The following is a 26,647-nucleotide window of genomic DNA, read 5'->3' on the forward strand; positions in this document are numbered from 1 at the left end:
ACAGCGAAGAGGAAGCCCGTGTGTATGCAGCAGAGTGAGGGAGGGGGAGAGAGGGAGGAGGGGAGGGCAGGAAGGCCCCCAGGACGTTGGTGGGCGTTTGCATTCTGCTCTCAGTGTGATGCGGAGCTGTAGGGAGGGGTGGGCTGAGGAGAGGAGGGATGTGGAGAGGTCACTGGCTCCCAGGGGACAGTTATGAAGATGACCGCCTTCCTTGGGCTCCCTCAGTGCCCATGAGCGTCACCCGAGGTCCCCATCAACCCTGGGCAGCAACAAACGACTTGGGCAAAGGTGTCCTCCAGTGAGGGCATTGCACCCCCCACGGGGACCCCCAGGGGGTCACATCCAGTGGCTTTGATCTCTTCCCAGGGGTCTTTGTTTTTTTCTTTTTTTTTTTAAATTTATTTATTTATTTATCTATGGCTGTGTTGGGTCTTTGTTTCTGTGCGAGGGCTTTCTCTAGTTGTGGCAAGCGGAGGCCACTCTTCATCGCGGTGCGCGGGCCTCTCACTATCGCGGACTCTCTTGTTGCGGAGCACAGGGTCCAGACGCGCAGTCTCAGTAGTTGTGGCTCATGGGCCTAGTTGCTGCGCGGCATGTGGGATCTTCCCAGACCAGGGCTCGAACCCGTGTCCCCTGCATTGGCAGGCAGATTCTCAACCACTGCGCCACCAGGGAAGCCCGGGGTCTTTGTTTTAAGGCTGTAAAACAGGAGGAGCGTCCCATGAAACCACATCGGTCCCTCCCCCTTCTGCACAGAGGCGTCGTCCACTGTCTGTAACTTTGTCATTCTTTTAAAAACGTGTACATGCACGTTTATGGATCCAGGGACAATATTCAGCATTGCGTGGTGTGTGACCTACACATCTTCTATGGGTGGCATTGTGCCGTCCCTCTCTTGCATTAACTCTTTTTTTTTAATTAATTAATTAATTTATTTATTTATTTTTGGCTGTGTTGGATCTTCGTTTCTGTGCGAGGGCTTTCTCCAGTTGCGGCGAGCGGGGGCCACTCTTCATCGCGGTGCGTGGGCCTCTCACTGTCGCGGCCTCTCCCGTTGTGGAGCACAGGCTCCAGACGCGCAGGCTCAGTAGTCGTGGCTCACGGGCTTAGTTGCTCCGCGGCATGTGGGATCTTCCCAGACCAGGGCTCGAACCCGTGTCCCCTGCATTGGCAGGCAGATTCTTAACCACTGCGCCACCAGGGAAGCCCTCTTGCATTAACTCTTGCTTTGGTATCTCCCACTTACACCCCACACCACTTTTCCCTGCTGTGTAGTATTCTACCCTCAGAAGACACCACAACTTACCCACCCGGCACCCTGCTGATGGACATAACCATCGCAAGCCTTCATAGGTGCCTCTTGGGAGGGAGTGTGTTTAACCAGAGGTCAGAGAACTGTGGCTTGTGGCTGTGTCCAGCCGTTCCCTGTCTTTGTAAATAAAGCTTTATTGGCACACGGCCACACCCACCAGACTGTGTATGGTCCATGGTTACTTTCTCACCAGGGACCCACCAACCCCCAAGTGCTTACCTTTACGGCTCTTTCCAGGAAAATCTGCAGCCCCCAATCTGCCCTCTGGTTTTTCTCCTTTCTCATCGTGGGAAACCTTTGGCCTCTACCAGAGCAGAGTGGCTCTGTGGTCCTTTTGCGGGGGACATACATCCTTGGCTTCTTTCGGCATTTCAGTCTCAGTTCTGAGAGTTACTGCTGATTTTAATCGCCGTTTGACCTACAGCAGGTCCAGAGGAAATCAAGCCGGGGTGGGGGAAAGGGGGCGGGTGGGCCATTGCAGGAACCATGGATGAAGTGGGCTTGTCATTCCTGAGCACAGTGTGATGTAGTGTCTGCCGGGCATCTCACCGGAGAGTCACTGTTTCCCCCTTTGTGATTAATAAGCAATTTGCAGGGAGATCCTTCAGTCTCTGCAAATACCACTCCTCCTCCAGGTCACCCCACAGTGTCAGCGCCCACTGACGATTCCTGCCCGAAACCAGGACCATGGTGCCCAACGGGGACCCTCCTTCCATCCCTCCTCCTAAAGGTACAGGTCAGGATCACATACCTGCTCTTACGTCCAATTTACAGAGAACAAAAGGGGAATCCAGGCAGGTGAAGCATCTTGCCTTGAGGTCGCGTGGCAAAAGGGCACAGCTGGCATTCAGACAGGTTTTTTTTAATTAAAAAAAAAAAAGCCTTATTGAGATATATTCACATACCATAAAGTTTACCCTTTTAAAGTGTATAGTTCAGTGGGTTTTACTACATTCACAGAGACATGCATCCATCACCTCTATCTAATTCCAGAACATTCCATCACCCCAAAAGGCAACCCCGTGCCCATGAGCAGTCACCCCCATCCCCTCCCCCAGCCCCTGGCAACCACGAACCCACTCTCTGTCTCTGTGGATTTGCCTGTTCTGGACGTTTCACAGAAACGGAATCCTACAATATAGAAACCCACGCAGTTTTGATGGCAAGTTACTGGATCACACTGAGGCTGGCTCATTCAGAAAAGAGAATTTATTCATGTCTTTCTCATTCTAACTTGGGGGGGGAAAAAAACCCTGACAACTCCAGCGTTCAACATGGTGTGCACCCAGCCCCTCTTGTTCCCAAGCTCAAATTCCCAGGGCAAGAAGCCCTGTGGGGCAGGTGTCCACTCCTGTGGCAAAAGGGGTGGGGAGAAGGGGCCACGGCCCCTGGGCGGCCACGGCTGGATCTCTTTTCCTGTTTCCAGCCCCTCCTTCCTTCCTTCCCCTTCTCCAGGCTTTCTCAGGGTTGGCCAAGCTGTGCTTCAGACCTCCCCCTCCCCGACCCCGTCCTGTCCAGGGAGTGGGGTTTGCTGAAAGAGGGAACAGGGAGGGGTTGGTCCAATGAGGAATCATTTCCCATCCCTGAAGCCAAATGGTGGGGACCGGGGAGGATCCGGGGTCCCTGCAGGAAAGTGGATGGGCAGCTCCTTCCCAAGAGAGGGAAGGCAGTGGAGTTGGGGGCACTGAGAACTGGAGAGCTCTGGCTGCTTTATGTCCTTAGACGTGTGAAGGCGGCAGGCATCTGGGGCAGGTGGGGACTGCGGTGTAGTGTTTCTGGGGGACGCATCCTGAGCCCCTAGGCCCTTGTAGGATGGGCCTAGGGCTTCAACCCCCTGGAATGTGCCAGAAGAGCTGTACACAGCCTGGGCAGTGAGGGTCTTCGAGGCATGGAGGGGGCAGAGCCAAAGGGCACCAGGGTCTAAGGGGATGGGGTGTGGCTGACCATCACCCAGGAAGACACTCAAGCTGGCTGTGCAGGGACCACTGAAGGGAAGGGGCCACTGGCACAGGGCAGCTCCAGGCCGGGCCCCCCGCCCCACTTGCTGACTCTGCCCCGCTGGCTGACCTTTCCACCGCCACCAATAACCCCCAAGCAGAGAAGGGCAAGACAGGGACTCAGAAAGGACATTTCCCTTCGTGGGCTCAACCCTCTTCACACCCACACCCTATGAAATGAGAGTCTTGCTAGTAAAAGTCAAGACAGGAACGCAGTGGATGTCTCCTCATAACTTTGCTGCCCTTACCTGGAGGCAGAGTCCCAGTCACCTCAGACCCGCAGGATCGGGATCTGCATTCCTGGCAGGATGCCCAGCTGGTCTCGCGCACATCTGAGAGGTGCCAGCGGGGACTCTGCCCCCTGACCCCAACCTGGACCCTCTGCTGAGGTAAGCACCTTACCTGTCCACATCAGCAGTTCTCACCTGGGGCAGTTCTGCCCCCAGGGGACCCTGGGCCACATCTGGGGACATCTGTGGTGGCCACGACTGGGGGTGCTCCTGACACCGAGTGGGTGGGGCAAGGATGCTGCTCAGCCGCCCACAGAGAATGACCTGATCCCAAATGGAGACAGTTTTCCTTTAAGATAAATTTATTTAAGTTTGGGTAATTATTTTGAGAAACCCTATTCTGGGAGATGAACACTAAGCAAGTGCAAAGGTCCTGGGGCAGGTTTTTGACGACAGATCCAGAGAGCCAGGCAACTTGCCAGAAACCTCCCAGCCCTGGATCCCCCAACAGGCTGTGTCCTCACCCTCATTGCCTTTTAAGTAACAGTCCAAACCGTGGGCCTCCTGCCATGATGCCAATGTGACAAGGTTTCCTCTGGCTGATAATAAATCAGAGAGTCGGCCTCAAGGGCTTCAAATGCTTTCAGGCGCACAGCCTCAGTTTTCTCTGCCATGACCTTTTCCCTGATACGGCTGAGGTGTGTCAGGGAATAAACTCCAGGGATGAGTATTGTTCAGGATGTGGGATGCTGAATTTAAGTTCCCGGAGGTCAGACTCAAGCTAGACTGGGCTCTTTCCCTCAGCGGAAGAAAGAGACTGAGAAAAATGCCTCTTTGACTCACAGGAGAGCTGGTGGGGTTTTATTTTTATTCTTTTAAACGACTCTCCCGGCACATCAGAGGGCCACAGGGCTTCAAGCATTCTGTCTCCATGGAGACAGAGCCTATCTCCATCCTGGCTCCACAAGCCCAGCCTGGGGCTGAGCCGAGAACCAGGGGCTGGGCAGGGCCAAGGGGTGGAATGTTCTAAGAGGACTCTGGACCCCTCACCCGGGCTCTGCTCCTCCCCCAGTCCTGATGTCCTGCTCCTGTCTGGGGGTGGGCAGGTGGCTTCTGGTAACAGTCATGATAATAGCCATTTATTGAATGATAAAGATGTCCCAGGCGCTATGCTGAGCCTCACCTATTAGCTCACTGAATCCATGCCAGGGGCTTCACCCTCTTAATCTCACTCGGCAAATAAGGAAATGGAAGCTTGGCTGTGTAAAGCGTGGGAAAGACGGTGTGGGATCACGGGAAGCGTGTGGGTTCTGGAGTCCAGCTGGCTGGGTTCAAATCCCAGCACTCTCACTGTGTGACTTTGCCCAAGTGACTTGACCTCTCTGAGCCTGTTTCCCCCTCTGTAAAGCGGGTATGGGAACAATACTTACCTCTTATGTTTGCTATGAGGGTGAGTTTGCCTGGGGAGCAAAGTTTAAGGGGGGGGGGTGCCAAAAAACATCAAGATAAAGATCATTTTAATGCAATAATTTTTTCTTTTTTTTTGAAGATCTGGGTTGTGTTATTTATTTATTTTTATAAATTTATTTATTTTATTTATTTATTTTTGGCTGCATTGGGTCTTCATTGCTGTGCATGGGCTTTCTCTAGTTGCGGCGAGCGGGGGGTGCTCTTTGTTGCACTGCGTGGGCTTCTCATTGCGGTGGCTTCTCTTGTTGCAGAGCACGGGCTCTAGGCACACGGGCTTCAGTAGTTGTGGTGCATGGGCTTAGTTGCTCCACGGCATGTGGGATCTTCCCGGACCAGGGCTCAAACCCGTGTCCCCTGCACTGGCAGGTGGATTCCTAACCACTGCACCACCAGGGCAGTCCAATGCAATAATTGAAAAAAAACTAAAAATAATGCTGAAAAAATCCATGGTGAACAAAATGTCAACATTTTAAATAGAATCAGAATTACTGAGGTTTCCTTTGGCTCAGTATGGCACTGTTTCTGATCATGTTTTTATTTTAAAATAAAAACAAAGAAAATAAATTTAAAATGAAGTCCGTGTTGGTAGACTGCCCCCAGTGGCTGTGTGGTGCTCTTTCTCTTACAGCCACTGATCCCTGTTTCTCCAACCCTGCCTCAGGGCCTTTGCACTTGCCACTTCATTCTCATCTTTGCTTGAAGGCCATCCTCTCTAAGTCTTCCCTGAATTTGCCTCCTAAAGCCGTCCCTCCACTTCTGTTTCCTCCATTGCATTGATGATGGTGTAAAATATCTGGTTTATTTGTCTGTACCCACCCCAGGCATTTGTTGTATGGATCAAATGAGTTCATACATGTCAAGCACTTAGCACAGAGCCTGGCACCTGGAAAGAGCTATGTGGCTTATCAATAAACAAGTAAGTATATAGCAAATTAGAATTAAATTAAATTAAAATGAGTATAAATGCTATGGAGGAAAAAAGAAGCCTGAGAAAGGAAGTAATGGTAGCTGAACGATTTTCGATCAGGTGGACAGAGAAAGTGATGGGAGATTGAAAGAGTGGGCCATGCATCATTTGGGGGAAGGGAATTTCAGGCACAGCCTGTGCAAAGGCCCTGGGGCAGGACCATACCTGGTGTGTTGGAGGAACAGCCAGGAGGCCCGTGTGTCTGGAGCAGAGGGAGCGAGGGGGAGAGAGGGAGGAGGGAAGGGCAGGGAAGGGACAGGACAGGTTGTGCATGGCCTTGTGGGCTGCAGGAAGGACTGGGGTTTTAATTTTGGGACATCTTTGGAGAGTTTTTTTTTTTTTTTGAAGTATAGTTGATTTACAGTATTGTGTTAGTTTCAAGTGTACAGCGAAGTGGTTTGGTTTTATATATATATGTATTCTTTTTCAGATTCTTTTTTTAAATATCTTTTCTTAAAATTAATTAATTATATTATTTATTTACTTATGGCTGCGTTGGGTATTCGTTGCTGTGCGCAGGTTTTTCTCTAGTTGCGGCGAGCGGGGGCTAATCTTTGTTGTGGTACACGTGCTTCTCATTTCGGGGACTTCTCTTGTTGCGGAGCACGGACTCTAGGCACGTGGGCTTCAGTAGTTGTGGCACGTGGGCTTCAGTAGTTGTGGCTCGCTGCTCTGTTGCTCCGCCGCATGTGGGATCTTCCTGTACCAGGGCTCGAACCTGTGTCCCCTGCATTGGCAGGCGGCTTCTTTACCAGTGCACCACGAGGGAAGTCCCTTTTTTCAGATTCTTTTCCATTATAGGTTATTACAAGATACTGAATATAGTTTCCTGTGCTCTACAGTGGATCCTTGTTGTTTATCTCTTTTATATATGGTAGTGTGTATCTGTTAATCCCAAACTTCTAATTTATACCACCCCCTTCCCCTTTGGTAACCATAAGTTTGTTTCCTATGTCTGTGAGTCTATTTCTGTTTTGTAAATAAGTTCATTTGTATCATTTATTTTAGATTCTACATGTAAGTGATATCATACGATATTTGTTTTTCTCTGTCTGACTCACTTCACTTAGTATGATAATCTCTAGGTCCATCCATGTTGCTGCAAATGGCATTATTTCATTCTGTTTTTTATGGCTGAGTAGTATTCTGTTGTGTGTGTGTGTGTGTGTGTGTGTGTATATATATACACACACACACACACACAACAGAATATATATATACAGGATATATATATATATATATATATACCACGTCTTTATCCATTCAGCTGTTGATGGACATTTAGGTTGCTTCCATGTCCTGGCTATTGTAAATGGTGCTTCTATGAACATTGGGGTGTATGTATCTTTTCGAATTAGAGTTTTCTCCGGATATATGCCCAGTAGTGGGATTGCTGGTTCATAGGGTAGCTCTATCTTTAGTTTTTTAAGGAACCTCCATACTGTTCTCCATAGTGGCTGCACCAATTTACATTCCCACCAACAGTGTAGGAGGGTTCCCTTCTCTTCACACCCTCTCCAGCATTTGTTGTTTGTAGGCTTTTTGATGATGGCCATTCCGACCTGTGTGAGGTGATACCTCCTTGTGGTTTTGATGGAGAGTTTTAAGCAGGGTTGACATGATGCCCATAGAGCACTCGGCCCAAATGCGTCCATATCCTTCGAAATATTTTGGACGGTATGTGTACATGGCAAGCGTGACAGAAAGTGTTGCTGTTGATATAACACAATGATTGCTATTTCTATTTCATAAGTTACAAACTTGAAACTGCTGAGCGCAGTGCCTAGCACATAGTATTATCAAAGTGTTCTTTCTTGTTGCTGTTATTATTATTATTCATGATTGTATACTTAAACATTCCAAGGACAGCCCTGTAAATGCCAAGTAAGCACCGTATAGAACTGTGCGCTACTTTTAGTGTTTTCCCTGCTGTTATCAGTGGGAGGAGCCCGTGCCACCTGGGGGCCTGGTCTGTCCTGCCTAAAGCTTCGCCGTCACCTACCCAGAAAGCAGGGGCTACGGGCCCGGTGGACTCAGTTTACCGGCCCGGACTGGGCGCCGGGATGCGGGATGTGAGATTCAGGATGTTCCAAGTGCGATGTGGGATGCGCGATTTGGGGTGCGCGATGAGCGCGGAGGCGGGATGCGGGATGCGGGATGGGCGATGCGCGCCGGGGGCGCCGCCTCGGCGAGGCGCGCTCTGGCCGCCAGGGGCCGCTGCGGAGCCGCCCTTTTGTGGTCCTGATGCTGGAGCGAGCGGGCGCGCGGAGGAGGGAGGAGGGCGCGGGGACGGGGCGGGAGAGAGGCGGGAGGCGGCGTCCGTCGCTCCAGCTGCGAGTCCGCCCGCCGCCCGCCGCCGCCGCCGGCTCGGTCCCGCGCCCGCCGCCCGCCTTCGCCCGCCATGGCCCGCCTAACGGAGAGCGAGGCGCGCCGGCAGCAGCAGCAGCTCCTGCAGCCGCGGCCCTCGCCAGTGGGCAGCAGCGGGCCCGAGCCCCCCGGGGGGCAGCCCGACGGCATGAAGGACCTGGACGCCATCAAGCTCTTCGTGGGCCAGATCCCGCGCAACCTGGACGAGAAGGACCTCAAGCCGCTCTTCGAGCAGTTCGGCCGCATCTATGAGCTCACGGTGCTCAAAGACCCCTACACGGGCATGCACAAAGGTGGGCACCCGGCCCCCTCCCTCCCCTCCCCTCTCCTCCCTCGGCCTCCCCACCCCACCTTCCGGCATCTTCTCCCCCCCACCCCACCAACCCTCCTCTCCTCACCTCCTCCCTCTGCTTGCCTCTGCCACGGCATCATTTCTCCCCCCCACCAACCCTGTTCCACCCACCCCCTCCTCCCCGCTCTGGGGGTGCAGCTGACAGATCCGAGCTGGCCCCCTCCCCTCCTCCGCCCCCTCTCCCTCCCTCCCCACCTTCCGGCATTCTCTCTCCCTCTCCCTCTCTCTCCCTCTCTCTCTCTCTCCTCTTTCCTTTTCTCTCCTCTCCCATCTCCCTCTACCTCCCATCCTCCCCCCCCACCAGCATCCTTCTCCTTCTCTCTCTTGCTCTCTCTCTCCCTCCCTCTCCCTCTCATTCCCTCTAGACCCCCACCCCTTCCTCCCTCCCTCACCCACTCTTTCCTGCCCTTTTGGCTTGGGGAGCTGCCTGAACACTGCCACCCCTCCCTGCCGCCCCCCTCCCCATTCATTCGGCCTCTCCAGGCCCCGTCGGGGAAGTTTGCACCTCTGGACTCCATTGCTTTGGTCATTTTCACAAAGCCAGGCCGGTGGGGCAGGTCCAGCCGGCCACGGGGGACACGGATGCCCAGGATCCCGGGCTAATCGGTAACTACAAAGAAGCGGGGTGGGGGGCTGGGGTGCAGGCAGCTAAGCCAGTCAGGGGGAGCACCAGCCTTGGGTGGTTAAAAGGCTACCGTTTGCCCTCCCCCCTGCCCACCCTGTCCGAAGCAGCAGCCCCCTCCATTTCTCTATGGCCCCCCACCCTGAATGCCGCCTCCACCTTTGGCTCAAGTTAAAACTGGCCAAGCCTGTTAGCAGTGTGTTGAAGGCTGAGGCCAAAGACGATGAGCCTGGACCGTCCATCTGGCAGAGCCCAGATCCTGGGGTGGATGAAGAGGCGTGGGCGACCTGTGAGCCCAGCGGGGGAGGCAGGTGGGGTGTGGAGGCCTGCCCGCCTCCCTGCCACCTGATTCTCTGGTGGCATGCTGGGAGGGGGTGCCAGGGACTGTGGCCCCAGCCCTGGGCTCTGATCATGGCCCAGTATCTGAATGGGGGTGGCCCTGACAGTTCTTCCGGCAGGGGCTGGGGACTGCGGGTGGGGATGGTAGAGGCTTTGTGCTGACACCCCAGGTGAGACCCTGGAGGGGTCTCGGGGATGGATCAGGTCCCATGACCTATTTCAGGCCCCATTCATGCCTGTCCTCCCTTCGGTGTGGCAGGCATGGTAAGCATGAATACGTGTTTGTTGAATGAATGGAGAGTGAATGAGTCAATGAATGATGGGTCAGGGCAGGCCATAGGGAGGGTCTGGTGGGTTGGAGCCCAGGTCTGCCACTTCAGCTAGACCCTCCAGCCGGTACCCTGGGGGAGGAAAGCAACTCTTCCCATCCCCCACCTCTTTTCAAATCCAACCATCACCAAAAAAAAAAAAAAAGGGCCTGGAAAATCTAACTTCTCCCTGTGGCCTAGGAGGGCAGAGGGCTTGCACACATCCACGAGTCAGGCTAAGGGGTCCACGGCTGTGCGGAGGGCTCTTTCCACAGCCCTCACCTCCTGGTGTGTCTGAAGGGCCATTTTCTAGAAAGATTCTGGTGGGGTGGGGGAGTGTCCACGTGGCCCCCCACAAATGTTGAATTGAAAGGCTGTCGGTCAGCTCTGGGTCAGGGAGACAGATGGGGTACGGGGAGAAGGAGACACCCGGTGGCCCTCCCCTCGTTTCTCATTTTTAAATCTCCCCTGGAGACCCCTGCCACCTCCGCAGCGTGGGAAGGTGAGGGAGAAACTGTGGCTGGATTTTCACCTGGTCAGAGCCTCAGTTTACCTTCTGTTAACAGAGCAGGGTCTCATGAATGTGGGTGGGATTATTTTTTTCTGGCTGGAGAATGTTGGGATGGGGGGCATCTCAGGGTGTTTCCCATTTGCGATCTTTCCTTGGAGGGTGAAAATTAGGAAGCTGGATGTCCATGACACCTGGCTCTCAACCTCCACTTTGCAGGAGACTTGGGTCGGGCTGAGCCCTGGATGCAGGGCCTGGGGGTATGGGGGGTGGGGGTCTTCCCCTTCTATTCCCCCTCCCAGTACCATCAGGACCCGAATGGTTCCCCCTCCTGATCCCACCTATGCTGGGCCTGGCAGGACCTTACCTGTGGATGGGAGCTGGGGGGAGCTGAAGGCCAGCAGCTGGGATCGAGGCCTGTTTGTGGGGCTCAGCTGTGTGACCTCTGGCCAGTGGCTGCCCCTCTCTGGGCCTCAGCCAAAGGGAAGTGGAAGGATGCCTGGGAGGTTGTGGTGTGGGGACGAGCTCCAGGCCCCTCCTGCCAACACGTCTCTAGTTTCGTTTCTGGGGAGCCTACAGGGTGCAGGGTGCCTGCTGGGGGTGCTGGCTGAGAACCATGGGGTGGGAGTGTGGACCCCGGGTTGTGGACAGAAATCCCCTGAGAGCTTTCTGGGCCACCGGAGGCTGGGCACCAGGGGAGCTGAAAGGGCCGGAGTGGGGTGAAGTGAAAACACCCATTGTGGTCCCCGTGACCCCAGCACCCAGTGGGAGAAGGACCATCCAGTATCCCATTATTCTTATGATCACCATCGCGCCCTTAATTTTCACATTTGGGGGCCTGTTTGATCCTCAGTGAAGGTATCGTCACTCCCATGAGCTTGTGAGCACCTGTGCATTTCATCCAGAAGGGAAACTGAGGCTGGAAGGGCAAATACTGGGTCCCAAGGACCGACCAGAGCTGCCCCCCAGCTGTCACCCACCTGTCTCCCTCCCAGGCCAGAAGAAGCAGAAGTATATCTGTGTGATGAAGGGGCGACAGTGTCCCCCAAGCTGAGGATGAGGACCCCCCCCCACCGCGGTGGTGTTGGGGGGGGGAGGGGGCGGGGCTGTGACATCTGACAGCCGTGGCCAAGGGTGGGGGGTAGGGGCACCCCATTTCCTGTGGGCCGTGCTGGGACCAGGAGAAAGGCAGGGAGTCCAGCTGGGTCCTTGGGCTCTGGGGATGGGGCAGCGTTGCAGGGAGAAGGCAGGGCGGGAAGTGAAGATTCCTCAGGAACAGGGCAGGCCCCTGGGTGCTGGCTTTTTTTGTTTTTAAGAGAGAGAGATGGAGACAGAGGTGGAGAGACACAGCAAGAGCAGAGAAGGAGAGAGATACACAGAGACGGAGGGAGGGAGAGACCCAGGGAGCCGCCCCCAGACCCTCCCCCCCCCCCCACAGGAAGAGGCAGAGAGAGGGCGGGAGTGGGGCAGAGCTGGAGAAGGGGGGGCAGGGAGGCCACGAGACCTTCCCCCCGCCCAGATCGGCGCCCCATCCAGAGAAAGGAGGCCTCCCCCGCCGCTCCCAGCCCAGCTCGGGGCTCAGGCCAGGCACTGGGGGGGGCCTCCCACTGGCCAGTGTCCAGTCATCACTCCCTCCAGTCACCTTCTGGGGGACAGGCCCCCTCTGGGACCCTCCCTCCGAAGGCGCTGGGTGCACGTGGGGTCCCCGGAGGTGCCTGGTGTGGCTCGGGCCGTCCCTCTCCCGATCGGGCTGAATATTAATACCCAACCTGCCCGGGGCAGGCGCCTGCCAGAGGGCTCGTCCGCTGCCGCGCGGCCCCCATTTATGGTAATCACATATATATTTGCATGTTAATGACAATATTTGTCTTAAAGCGGAGGTTGTGAGGGGGGCCTGTGCAGGTGGAGGGGGCGGGTCGGGGGCCTACGGTTTCCATGGGAGCACCAGCTGCTCGGCTGGCGGCAGGGGGGGAGGCTGTAGCACGCCGCGATTGAGGCGTGAGATTCCGAGTGTGACGTGCCAGCCCCAGGGAGACGGCGGGCTGGGCGGCCGGCAGGCGCTGCCTGGCGGCGGGGGGGGGGGGGGACAGAGGGAGGGGACAGCGGCGGGGGGCTGGGGAGAGCCACCAGGGCTGGCTGTGCGGCTTCGAGCCAGGCACACCCCTCTCAGTGCCTCAGTTTCCCATGATGATGGGTTTAACAGGCTTTTCTGAGGGTGACTGTGACATCGTTTCTGCCTTCCTTCAGGCTGAGGAAGGCTTGAGCGCCTACTGTGTGCCGGTGTTGGTGCGGGGCTGAGATTCTGAACAAATAGGAATCCCTATGTGGCACGATGGAGTCAACAAGCCGTAAATCCATCTACCCCTATGACCAACATTTATTGAGCACCTGCTGTGTCCCAGGCCCCGTCCTAGACCCGGGATACAGTGTTGGACAAACAGATTAAAAATCCTCTCCCAGACTTGTCCCACCCCCAGATCCCATATGGTGGAGGACACAGTGAGGAACCAGGAGGTTACAAGGCACTGATGTCAGGGCTGCGATGGTGGAAACACATGAGCGGGGACAACCCAGAAGAGGCCCCAGCCTCCTCAGTGCTGTTATCTATAGAGTTGGGAGGCCAGCGGGACCTCTCATCTCGGAGAGGGTTGGGGGATGTAAGGACCGGAATGGTGGTTAAAGCTCTTGACACAGGGCTGGGCACAGAGCCATGCTTATTATGCGAGTAAGCTGAGACCTGAAGGGTGGGAAAGCTCTGTTGACGGGGAAGGGTGTTCCTGGCAGAGTATGTGCAAAGGCCCAGAGCAATGCTGATGCTGACTCTGGGAAAGTTCAAGCAGGGGAAAGACAGAGTTTTTGCCCTGGTGGGAAAACAGCAAAGAGTCCTGGGAGCCCCAGGGTCCCCTTCTGATGTGGGGCATATCTGGCAGGGCTCCTCTGAGAAGTTCTGGCACGGGGGGTGGACCCACGAGCTATCTCTGAAATAGGCCCGTGACTCTCTCTTTCACCCCTGATGTTGGCAGATGAGACCCTCGCCATTAGGAGCACTCAGTAGGACCACACTCACTAATTTAGCCAACACTTCCTGAAAGCCTTTTGGGGCCTTGCCTTGTACTAGGCAAGAGAGATGTGAGACCCCTCTGATCGGTAGACAGAGCTAGACATTGGCACCTATAGCTGGAATGGTCAGGGTTGTATGAAAGGGAAGGGAGGCAGGGTTGAGGGAACTGGATAGGACGTTGAAGGCTCTGCCTGGGGACTCTGGCTGCATGGCAGAGGGGCATTAGAAGTGGGGTTTTGAAGGGTGAATAGGAGCTTGCCAGGTGGAGAAAGCGTTTCATGTATTTATTCACAGAGCACTTTTTTTGTTCTGGGCCATTTTATGGGTGTGAAAAAAAGCAGTGAGTCAGCTAGGTGGATGTCTCTGTCCTCGTGCATGTGGACAGAGGGAACTGGGTTTGCAAAGGCCTGGAGGAGTGAAGGGGCACAGATGGAGTAGAGGAGGAATTAGGTGAGGCATGGGAGGTGAGGCCAGAGAGTTGGCATGGGCTGGACCCTGAAGAGCCTCTTATGCTGGACTGAGCTTGGACTCTTTCCTGAGGACACTGGGGAGCCATGGAAGAATATGGAGCAGGGGAGGATCTCAGACCTGCATGAAAAGGGAGCTTCATGTCCTGTTAACTGTCATGGCCACCATTGGCCTCTTTCCAGCCTCCCAGCCTTGTTCAGCATATGCACATTTCCTACACACCTGGATGGGTACAACAGAAGCTTCCCCTTGGGGCAAGGCTCACAGTGTGGGACAAGAGGGTCACAAAGAAGCAGACATGTGCTCAGGTCGCAGTGGTTCTTAGAAAACCAGGTTCCCCTCCCCCACATGGATAGGCGAGGAATTGGGGCTCAGAGACGGGCAACACCCAGACTCAAGTCACACAGCAGTATAGCTAGGTGTCACACCTCCCAACCTAAGACTTGACCCACTTTGGAAGAGAAATAAAGGAGTCAGAGAAAGAGATGTGATTGTGGAGACATAGACTCAGGATGAAAGCCATCCAGGGATGCTGGCTGTCCTTGTCCAGGGCCAGAGGGAGGGGCTGCTAGGTTTGGAAGACACTGACCTAGCAATAGCCCTGTTGGTCTGGGGTCATGGTCATCATCACTGACATGTAAGCTCTGTGAGGGCAGGGACTGTGTCTTGTTCACCATTTTTTTTTTTAATTAATTAATTTATTTTTGCTGTGTTGGGTCTTCGTTTCTGTGCGAGGGCTTTCTCCAGTTGTGGCAAGCGGGGGCCACTCTTCATCGCGGTGCGCGGGCCTCTCACTATCGCGGCCTTTCTTGTTGCGGAGCACAGGCTCCAGACGCGCAGGCTCAGTAGTTGTGGCTCACGGGCCCAGTTGCTCCGCGGCATGTGGGATCCTCCCAGACCAGGGCCCGAACCCGTGTCCCCCGCATTGGCAGGCAGACCCTCAACCACTGCGCCACCAGGGAAGCCCTTGTTCACCATTTTGAAGTGGATCGTGTGGATGAACAAGGGCCTGAGGGAATGAGAGGATGGGAAGGTGAGGGAGTGGTTGGATGTGGGGGGTGGGGCTGGTCAACAGGTGGACAGATGGATACATGAGTAGATGGCTCTAGGTATGAATGGATGGATGGGTGACAGTGACTTGGCTGTATGAGTGCATTGCTGGATGAAAGAGTGGGTAGACAGATGAAAGGCTGAATGGATTGATGGATGGATGGGTGGGTGGGTGGGTAAATGGATGGATGAATAGATGGATGGATGGATGGATGGATGAATGGATGGAGGAATACATGGGTAGAGGGGTGGATGGATGGGTGAGTGGACGGACAGAGGGACGGATGGCTGGCTGGCTGGCTGGCTGGATGGATGGGTTGGTGGACACCCCTCCATTTACCACCTTCCTCCCCACCTGAATGGGAATGACCATCAGCTTTGCAGCCGGGCAGGCTTGGTTCCTATTCCTGGCTCTGCTTTTTATTTCTGTGTGATCTTGGACAAGCCACCTTATCTTTTTTTCTGAGCCTTAGCGTCCTCATTTGTAAAAGAGAAAGAATATCCATAGTTGTCTTACAGAGTAGTTGTAAAAATTAGAATTAATTTATAGAATGTGGTTAATGCAATCACTGTCAGTAGTGTCTTGTGTATACTTGGTGTCAGTAAATGGTTGGGTAGCCAGATAGTCAACAACTGTCTGTCAAGTCTCTGGGATGTGCCAGAGCTAGGCTCTGGGGGACACAAAGCAATCTGAGGGGAGGAGGGATTGACAATAAATGAGCAAACAGTTGAATAAGATTTGGGTAGGAGAGAGTTGCTCTGGAGGAAGTGAAATGAGATGTGTGTTGAAGGGTGACAGCTGACCTTGGGTGACTGAAGATGTCAGGAGGTGACATTTGGGATGAGACCTGCAATACAGATGAGAAAGATGTTGTTCTAAAGCCAAGGGAAAGGCATTCCAGGAAGAGGACATGGCATGTGCAAAGGCCCTGAGGTCAGAATTAGTTTGCTGTGTTGGGAGAATAGTGACCTGTGTGTCTCAGGGCCCAAAAATCTGGAGGTAGAGAGCACAGCATGTGCAAAGGCCCTGGGGCAGGATAGGGCCTGGTGTATCAGAGGAATAGCAGAGATTTCTGCCACCACGGTTGAGCCCAGCTCCTCTGAGGGGCTCCTGAGAGATGGCGGGTTGCCTGCAGATGTCATGTAGGGTAGATTGTGACCTCCCCTAACTGTCCTCCTACTTCTCCCAGCAGCCTTTAAGGGTGGAGTCTTCACTTCTGAGAGGTGGGAAGGGGGCCACTCATTATGTCCTTGTCCCTGACCCTCTGCTAGGAGGAGGGACCCAAGGAAGCATTCCCACCACAACTAGGGGTCTCCCGAGCAACCTTATGGGAAAAGGCAGGCTCAGAGAGGGGAGGTCACCTCCCCAAGGACACACAGCATGTTCATCATAGCAGTGTCTACGTTGGAAGGGTTTTGGTGTCATCTAGAGCTACCCCAAGTGGGTGGGCAGGGCTGCAAGGTCATTTCTTCACCTACCTACCCACCCCCTCTCTCAACTGTTTGTTTTTTTTTTTTTGTCGCTATTATGTGCCACCTTTGAGTGAACCAGACCTACTGTGCCCATGAGGAGCACAATGTGCTGTGAGAAAGTTGTCAGAACAGCTGAGTGGTCCTAAGGGTGGTGATTTGTGGTGATTAAAAAAGTCAAATCATCATCTCTTGGTGGGGGGAGATGAGGAGGAGGAAGGGGTCCGGTGAGGTGGGTCTCACCCAGAGCGATCCTGCCCCCTGGGGGACACTAGGCATTGTCTGGGGACATCTGTGGTTGTCATGAGTGGGGGGGTCCTGGCTTTGGCTGGGGACCAGGGTGGCTGCTCCACACCCTACAGCACCCAGGATGGCCCCCACAGAGGATGACCCGGCCCCGATGGCAGCCGTGCCGAGGGGGGGACCCCGATCTAGGATCACACCAATATTCTGGCCTGAGCGGTTGGTGGTCAGTGTGGTGTCATGTAGACAAGCCCTCAGGGTGCTCAGGATAGAACCATGGAGTCACCCTCACTCTCCCCCCCCCCACACCTCTGCTCCCCATCCCTCCCTCCTGATGGCTCTGCCTTCTAACCTTCTCCACATCCACTCACTTCTCCCCCCAACTCTGTCCACCCCATCATTGCCCACCTGGACCGGCTTCATCTCCTCCACCCTGGTCCCTCGTCTCCCATACTCACCCCCCACTGTCTGTCCTCCCCACAGCAAGCTGAAGGTGCCTGTGAGCACCTGAGCCAGACCCCACCCCCTCCTCTGCCCACAGCCCTCCAGGGCTCCCACCTCCCTGGGGGTAAAAGCCCAAGTCCCCTCCCTGCTCTCCCCTCCTCCCTCTCTCCCCCTCGCTCACTCTGCTCCAGACACACGGGCCTCCTCGCTGTTCCTCCAACACACCAAGTCCGGTCCTCCCCCAGGGTCTTTGCACGGGCTGTGCCCTCTGCCTGGACCACACTTCCCCCAAATAATCACATGCCTCCTCCTTCATCCTCTGCAAACTTCACCTTCTCAGTGAGGCCATCCTGCAGACATGATTTATAATCTCAGCCACTCTCCAGCACTCCAAACGCCTCTTCCCTGCTTTCCCCTTTTTTTTTCTGTGAAAATGAGAACTTCTAATGTACCATAGATTTTACTTTGTATTTTACTGGTTTTTCTCTCCTCCCAATAGACTAGAAGCCCTATTAAGATGGGATATTTCTGCCTTTTGTGTTCACTGATAGGTCTCGAGTGCCTAGAAAAGTACCTGAAACACAGCAGGTGGGTGGGTGGATGCACGGATGTATGTATGGATGGATAGGTAGCTCGATGTGTGGATGGATGAATGGGTAAATGAATGAATGATGGATGGATGAATAAAGTAATGGATGATAAATAAATGGATAACGGATGGATGGATGGATGGATGGATGGATGGATGGACAGGTGGATGGATGGATGGATGGATGGATGGATGGATGGGTGGATGGATGGATGGATGGATGGATGGACAGGTGGATGGATGGATGGATGGATGGATGGATGGATGGATGGATGGATGGATGGGTGGATGGATGGAAGGATGGATGGATGGACAGGTGGATGGATGGATGGATGGATGGATGGATGGATGGATGGGTGGATGGATGGATGGATGAATGGACAGGTGGATGGATGGATGGATGGATGGATGGACAGGTGGATGGGTGGATAGATGGATGGATGGAAGGATGGATGGATGGACAGGTGGATGGATGGATGGATGGGTGAGTGCACGGATGGGGGAATCACTGGTGCAGCGATGGTGACTAAATCCGTGGGAGGAGTCAACATGGCCGCAGGCAGGAAGTCGGGGGTCCAGATGAGCCCTGAGAAGCCCCAGTGTGTAAGGTGGGGGCAGAGGAGGAGAGAGCAACAGAGGCTAAGGAGCAGCAGCCCAGAGACGGTGTGCCCGAGGGAGTGTGAGCCCTGGGTCCTAGGTCTTGCCCTCTTGGACAGGAAGCAATGAGTTTATAAGCAGAGGGAGGGGCCCATCCGCCCCACTATTCTCAGCAAAGTGGGGGATGGCTTCAGGATGAGAGGTTGGACGAGGAGGTGGAGAGGGTGACCAGGGACAAGGGGTGGTGGAGAGGTGGTGCCACAGCAGAAGGGAATGTCTCCTATAATCCTTAGTGGACGGTATTATTATTTTATGGATGAGAAAGTGGAGGCTCAGAGAGGTTAAGTGGTTGGCCCTAGGTCACACAGCAGAAGGGCATCAGGCAGGGTTAATTCCCCATCTTTAGTCCCTAGATGAGTGCTGAATTGAAAGACCTTGAACCTGGGGTGCCAGTCTGCGGTGGGTGGGGATCAGAGGGGTTTGAGACGAGGGCTTTGCACAATCGGTCATGGTGGGAGTCCTGGCTGGGGAGGGGAGATGTTGGTGGTCAGAGAGAAATGAACAAGGCTGTCTCTCCTGCTTTTGTTTCCCCAGCACAGCTGGCACATGACAGGTGCTCAGGAAATATTGACTGACCCGATGCTGGGCATGGGGGGCGGTGGAGGGAGGGAGAACAATGAATCAAATGTAGTCGCCGCCCTCCAGGAGGTGGTCTTGATATTAGCAGGTCAGTTTGGAAACAAAGTCATTCATTCAGTCAGTATTTATTGAGCACCTACTCTGTTCCTGGCACTATTTAAGTTCTGGGGACCCAAAACTGAACAAAATACAAACCTCCCCCCATCCTCTTGGAAGTGGCATTTCAGTGGGGGAGACAGAAAAAAAAAATTATGTGCCATTTGAGATGGTGACAAAGGCACTGGAAAAAATAGAACAGGGTGGGGGGTGGTTGAGGACTGTTTTTGGTTGCACTGGGTCTTCGTTGCTGCGCGCGGGCTTTCTCTAGTTCCGTCCAGCCAGGGCTACTCATTGCGGTGGCTTCTCTTGTTGCAGAGCACGGGCTCTAGGCGCGTGGGCTCAGTAGTTGTGGCTCGCGGGCTCTAGAGCACAGGCTCGGTAGTTGTGGTGTATGGGCTTAGTTGCTCCGCGGCATGTGGGATCTTCCCAGACCAGGGAATCGAACGAATGTCCCCTGCACTGGCAGGCAGATTCTTAACCACTGCGCCAACAGGGAAGCCCCAGGACTGTCGTTTTAAACAGGGTGCTCCATGGAGGTTTCACTGAGGGGGTGACATTTGAGCCAAGACCTGAAGGAAGTGAGAGGGTGAACCGTGCAGAGCTCTGGGGGAACTACATCCCAGAACAGCTTGTGCAAAGGCCCTGGGGCAGGACAGGGCCTGGCGTGTTGGAGGAACAGCCGGGAGGCCCGTGTGTCTGGAGCGGAGTGAGTGAGGGGAAGAGAAGGGGGGAGGGCAGGGAGGGGACGGGGCAGGTCGTGCAGGGCCTTGTGGGCCACGGGGAGGACTTGGGCTTTTACCCCAGGTAGGTGGGAACCCTGGAGGGTTGTGGGCAGAGGAGGGACGGGGCCTGACTCAGGTGCTCACAGGCGCCCCCTGGTGGCTGCTCTGGGGAGGACTGAATGTGGACGCCAGGGCGTAGCTGGGGACCAGGGCGGAGGGGACTGAGTTGGTCCAGGTGGGGCTGGACCAGGATGGAGACCAGGAACAGTGGCCAAATTGTTACTGAGCACGTGCTGTGTGCTGGGCCCAATGCTGGACACTGGGAACACATCAGTGACTGGGACACTACCTGTCTCCACCCCCCTGACCCAGCATCAGTTGGGGATGGGGAGGCTTCCCCGAGGAGCAGTGACTCAGTTGGGACCTTCAGGCTGAGGAGAAATGAGCCAGGCAAAGATGAGGGTGAGGGTGTGTGAACCAAGGAAATGGCAAGTTCAAAGGTAGTCAGCGAGGGACTTCCCTGGCGGTCCAGTGGTTAAGACTCCACGCTCCCAATGCAGGGGGACCAGGTTCGATCCCTGGTCAGGGAACTAGATCCCGCATGCCGCAACTAAAAGATCCCACATGCCGCAACTAAGACCCGACACAGCCAAATAAATAAATATTAAAACAAAAACAAAAACAAAGGCAGTCAGTGAGAGGCCAGGCGTGGGGTGTGTCCAGAGTCAGGGTGCAGCCAGGGACACGACCAGTGTCAATTAGGGTCAGTCCCCAGACCTACCAAGCTGCCTGGGAAGTGACAAAAATCCCAGACTTATGCATGAACATAAGGGCTATGAATAGTAAAGAGGAAAAAAAATTGTTTTTCTTTTCATTTTTAAAACAGTTTTTTTTAGTTCATTAGATCAATGTAACAAGCTCCAGCGACTTAAGTCGTCCCCAACGCTCTGGAATTTTCTGGAACTCAGAAGCCCTTTACCCCCAGTTTGGGTTTAGCACCAGGGGTTGGTTGTTTCTGACTTGCTGTGTGACCTCAGGAAAGCTGCTCAGCATCTCTGAGCCTGGGTTAACTCATCTGTAACATGGGGATAAAAATAGTGTGAGAATCCAGGGATGGCAGGGAGAGCAGCTGCATGAGGGCTTGGCTCCGTGCACATGGCTGGTACCACTTGGGGGATTTTTAGTCAGTTCTGCGGGGGTCCTTCCTATGAAGACCCCCAAACCCTCAGATCCAGCAGGGCCCAAACCGGGTTCCACCTCTTCCTTCCAAACTGCTCCTCCTCCTGGGTCCCCATCTGTACTAGTTTCCTGGGGTAGCCGTTACAAACGATCACAGATTCTCTCTCAGTCCTGGAGGCCAGAAGTCTGAGATCAAAGCTGTGCTCCCTCTGGAGGCTCCAGGGGAGGGTCCCTCCTGCCTCTTCCAGCTTCTGGGGGCTCCAGGTGTCCCTTGGCTTGTGGCTGCATCCGTCCAGTGTCTGCCTCCATATTCCCCTGTCTTCTGTCTGTCTCCTCTTCTGTCTCATATAAGGACACTTGGCATTGGATTTGGGACCCACATGGTTGTCCAGGATGATCTCATGTCAAGATCCTTACTTACATCTGCAAAGACCCTTTTTCCAAATAAGGTCCCATTTCCAGGTTCCTGGAGTGGATGGATCTTTTCTGGGAGGACCACCATTCAGTGCCCAGAGATGCTTCTCATCTTCTGGGCTTCCTTAGCCCTGTGTCCCCACCTCTGCCCCAGGCTGACAACACACAGGGGTGTGTCTATCTCTGCCTCTGCCCAGCCTGGAGGCTTAGCATCACCCATTAGTCAAAGCATTGTCCCCAGAACTCCAGCTGAGCAGAGGCCTGTTGCCATGGAGGGACAATGGCCACCTCCGCCCCCTTCCTCAGAGAGGAGCATCCTGTGGGCTGGGGGAAGAGCCCTGTGCCATGTGTCATGCAGGTATGGGCTTAAGTCCTAGCCCTGTCCTATCTGTGGGTGACCTGGGCCACTGGGAACCTCAGTCTCCTCATCTGTAACGTGGGCACTCTTCTCCCCACCATCGTAGGCTCTGTGGGGTCGGCCTGGGTCTCCATGTTTGGGAGGCCTGTATTAATGGTTCAGTTTATCTGTGCATCAAACAGTTGGTGTCTAGACTAGATTGTAGGTGGCCCACAAGGGTCTTTTCGTGGATGCTCTTAAGGCCACCTTTGTCTTAAAATATTAAAGGTGTGGAGTGAGTTCAAGGAAGATGGCAGAATTGGGTGCCTCTGCCACTCCACACCCCAGGGACCAAAGCCCCAAAGGTGCAGGGGATGGGAGTGAAGCCCATGACATCGGATACCCCTGGCTTCAAATTCCAGCTCCACCCCTTACCTGCTGTGCAATCATAGGCAAGTCACTTTGTCTCTCTGAACCTCAATTCCTCCGTACTATGCATAACACCTCCCTCATAGGATTCCTGCAGAGAAGAGAGGGGCGTGGAGCCAAGTACCCAGGACAGCGAACGCCCCAAGTGCTCAGTGAATTGGCTGTTATTGCTACTACAGTTATCTTGTAAGAGGGGAAATATTGTGGTGCAGAAGGGCTGGGACTGGAGTTAGACTTCTAGGGTTCAGATTCCACCTCTGGGACCCGTCGCTGTGTGACAGCTCAATGTCTGGTGTCTCCATTTTCCCCATCTTAAAATGGGGAGAAAAATAGATACAATAGTGCCATTCTCTTGGGCTAGGCTGAGGGTTTGAAGGGTTCATATGGGTGATGTCTCTATAAGATGCTTGGCACTCAGTGAACTTCAACTATTACTGTCATTATTACAACTTCAAGTCATGAAATTCCAAAAGCTGTGATCTTGGAGCAGAGAGCAGAGGATCTCGTCTAGAGGAGGGACCCTCTGGATTTCCCAGTAAAGAAGTTTCCTCTCTGGGGATCTGCTTGCTTGCCTCCAGGGACAGGGCACTCCCTCCCTCCAGAGAGAGCCATGATGAGGTAGATCTAGTTGTTAGACAATTTTCATATATTGAGGAAATCTCTTGTTTCCCAAGGATCCCCCCATTGGTCCCTACTCCACCTGGGGTGTCGAGAGGTCAGCTCTTGTCCAGGCTTTGAAAATGGGGGTGGGTGTGAAGGGAACCATAGGGTTGTCAAGTACTGAGCATTCTGGGTTATTGGTTCTTGGAGGTGGGGCTGCCCTCTTGACCTGCCCCGCCTCTACAGAATCCCAGGGCTTGGCCAGCGCAGGGCTTGGAGTGTGTTTTGCTGAACACTTGGTCCCACCCTCTTGTCATTGACGAGGCTGGTGTATAGGGTGAGGGTAGCCAGGGCTGGAATCTGCTGAGAGGCTCACCCATTGTGGGCACTGGCTGGGCTGAGATTTCCCTGGGAGGGTCCCTCTAGGACTAGGATGCAGCAAAACAGACCCCCTCAATTGAAATGGGGTCCATGGCTTCTTCAACATTTGATCCAGCAGCACATTCTCTCAGAAAGGTGGTACTATTTTAAGGTTCCTTACAGGGAAAGTTAAGGCAGGGGCCTGTGACCCTCCACATAGGCCTGGGGGGCCTATTTCCCTCATAGGCCCTGGGGGAAATTTTTAGAAAAGATGCAAACTCCAGGCAGTGTATCCCTGTGGTTAGCACACAGTTCGAGGCGCCTGACTGCCTGGGATGTTCCACTGTGTGACCTTGGGCAAGTCACTTCCCCTCTCTGTACCTCAACCCCTCATCTGTAAAACGAGGACAATGCCAACAGCTCCTCTGTGGGGTTGTTGTGAGGATTAAATGAGTCAGTATTGAGTATAAGCTTATTAGCAATAAAAACTAAGGAGCTTTATTAACATCATCACTAAAAGTCTGTGTTTGTTGGGAACTGTATTCGTTTGTTAAGGCTGCTGAAATAATGTGCTGCAAACCAGGTGGCTTAAAAAAACAGAAATGTAATCTCTCCTAGTCCAACAGGCCAGAAGTCTGAGATCAAGGTGTTGGCAGGGCTGGCTTCTTTTTTTTCTTTTTTTTTTTTTTGGCCGCACTGTGTGGCATGTGGGATCTTAGTTCCCCGACCAGGGATCAAACCCGTGCCCCCTGCATTGGGAGTGCGGAATCTTAACCACTGGACCGCCAGGGAAGCCCCAGGGGCTGGCTCCTTCTGAGACCATTAGGGTGAATCTGATCCAGGTCTTCCAGCTTCTGGTGGTCCTGGCAGTCCTTACTGTTCTTTGGCTTGTCATACATCCCCCAGATTTCTGCCTTCATGTTCACATGGCGTTCTCCCTGTGTGCATGTCTCTGTGTTCAGGTTTTCCCCTTTTATAAGGGTACCAGTCTCATACTGGATTAGGGTCCACCCTACTCTACTATGACCTCACCTTAACTAATTACATCTGCAACGACCCTATTTCCAAATAAGTTCACATTCTGAGGTCCTGTTGGTTAGGAGAACAACATATGAGCTTGGGGGAGGAAGGAGACAATTCAACCCTAATAGAACCTGAAATTCGAGGCTCTATTATCCAGAAACTGGTGAACAAGACACGTTTTCACCAATTAGAAAAGAGAAGCTAAGAGGCTGAGAAGAGATAGGGCCAAGAAAACAGGGAAACATTTCAGTACCAGGGACAGCGGTTCGCGTGTTTGTTTTGGTTTTTTCTCTCGCTGCAAACCTTCCAGACCCAGAGGCTGATGGAAGGTTATTCAGGGGTCTCACCTACCCTCCTAGGGCCAGCACACTCCATCTTCTGCATTTAGGGCTCCACAGGCAAGAAAGGACCCAAGGAGAAAGGGCTTTGCCCCTATTTTACATCTCCCTGCAGCCCAATTTCTTGCCAATCATGCCTAATTTCTCTCAGTCTTTATGGCTGATTTTCGTAGTGCTTCTCCTTTCCCTGAAGACCTTGGGAGATTCTATTCGGAAAATAGAAACACCAAAAAAAAAAAAAAAAAAAAAGTGGAAAGACATGGCATGTATTGGAAGAAGACATGGGCATCAGATATAATCAAAAAAGGATAAGTACACACAATTTATAAAGAGGGGATGTTGGTAATATATCCCAATTACAAGTTTTTATTCTGGTAAAATTACATAACAAAATTTACCAACTTAACCATTTTTAAGTGCACAGCTCAGTGGCATTCAGTACATTCACATTGTTGGGCAACCATCCCCACCATCATCTCCAGAACTTTCTCGTCTTCCTGAACTGAAACTCTGTCCCCATTAAACACTGATTCCCCATCCCCCTTCCCCAGCCCCTGGCTCCCACCATCTACTTCCTGTCTCTATGGATCTGACTCCTCTGGGTCCTCCTATGAGTGCAATCATACTGTATTTGTCCTTCTGTGTCTGGCTTATTTCACTGAGCATCAGGTCTTCAGGGTTCATCCATGTTGTAGCAGGTGTCAGAATTTCTTTCCTTAGTGGTCCTTTTATAGATGGACCACATTTTGCTTATCCATTATTTATCTGTTGATGGATATTTGGGTTGTTTCCACCTTTTGGCTGTTGTGAATAATGCTGCTATGAACACGGGTGTGCAAATATCTCTTCGAGTCCCTGCTTTCAATTCTTTTGGGATATATACCCAGAAGTGGAATTGCTGGATCATATGGTAATTCTATGTTTAACTTTTTTTAGGAGCTGCCAAAGTGTTCTCCACAGCGGCCGCACCATTTTACATTCCCAACACATTTAAATGTTTTTTAAATGCTAGAAGCTGTCCTCAGCTCTGCCTGGTGCCCCTTCCCCAGGGCTGCAGGGCACCTCTCAGGCCTGGGGTGGGGACCCCTCCCCATCACCAGGCCCAGCTGGTGGGAGCAGCCGCGTAGTGAGCGCAGCCCAGCAGGATGCAGCTTTAATTAGCTCCAGCCTGGGGCGGAAGTGGTGCCCACGGAGCTGTTCCTAGGGGCTCTGCACAGGGGGTCCTCTTCGGGGGAGGCAGAGAGACCATGGGGAGGGAGCTGGGCATGGAGGACACAGGACTCGACAGCATCAAAGAGCCAACGATGGTCTCATTTCACAGACAGTGAAACTGAGGTCCATAGGGGTTAGAGAGGCAAACCCAGTGCTGGGGCCCAGATCCCTATGTCCATCCCAGGGAACTTGCCTGCATCCTCTAGCCCGCCTCGGCCAAACATCTTTCAAAATATCTTTGATCTCATTGGCCTTTCTCTGGGCGCCTCCCTCTGCTCGCTCCTCTTCTGTGTCTGTCTCTCAACCTTTCTTGTCTCTGTGGCTCCCACGCTTCTCACCCCCCGCCCCCACTCAGGACTTCCTCCAATCACACCCTCTCTCTGGACCACTTTAGGGCCGGCCCCGCCCCTTGCCTCTCCTGTTTGGCCCTGCCCTTTGGCGCCACACCCCACGCGTGTAGCTCCGCTCCCCGCCCCTTGGTGGGTCCATCCCACCGCACCCTCGGACCATCCTCTCTGATGGGGGAAACTGAGGCCCACACAGGGGCAGCGTCCCATCCGAGGCCACAAAGCTGGTTAGTGGCAGAGTCACTGTGCTCGTCATTCCAGTGTTGAGGCCTCTTCTGACTCCCTGGGGCTGCTTGTGCCCTCCCCACCCTCCTCCCTGGGGCAGCAGCTCTGCCCCCTCTCCCCTCCCCCACCTCGCCCCGCTTTTTAGCATCAGCCACGGATTTAATTAACAGCGGACTCTCCTCTCGGCCTTTCCCTGTCTCACCCTTTGGGAAGTGTACATGTGGGAGGGGAGAGCTGAGCTACTCCTACTGCCCCACACCCAAAGGGGGCTCCAGCCTCCTTTTCTCTTTTTTTTTTTTTTTAAATGTTCTAAGTGGATGATATATAGG

At 53.7% G+C, this 26,647-nt stretch overlaps 1 protein-coding gene across 3 annotated transcripts in view; it reads left to right on the plus strand.

Moving 5' to 3' along the window:
- The first annotated feature begins 5,879 nt into the window (after positions 1 to 5,879).
- Positions 5,880 to 26,647, plus strand: part of CELF5 (CUGBP Elav-like family member 5) — a 49,507-nt gene continuing 28,739 nt past the window's right edge. For 2 of the 3 annotated variants that reach the window (XM_068537285.1, XM_068537286.1), the window contains exon 1: positions 5,880 to 5,925. Coding sequence is in view for 1 of the 3 variants with exons in the window: in XM_068537287.1 (XP_068393388.1) it covers positions 8,378 to 8,636 (259 nt within the window). In the remaining 2 variants the exon portion in view is untranslated. Of the gene's footprint in view, positions 5,926 to 8,371; positions 8,637 to 26,647 lie in introns of those variants that run through there. The other variant, XM_068537287.1, reaches the window with a different exon arrangement.

This window comes from Eschrichtius robustus, chromosome 2 (assembly GCF_028021215.1).
Source record: "Eschrichtius robustus isolate mEscRob2 chromosome 2, mEscRob2.pri, whole genome shotgun sequence".
Lineage (NCBI taxonomy): Eukaryota > Metazoa > Chordata > Mammalia > Artiodactyla > Eschrichtiidae > Eschrichtius > Eschrichtius robustus.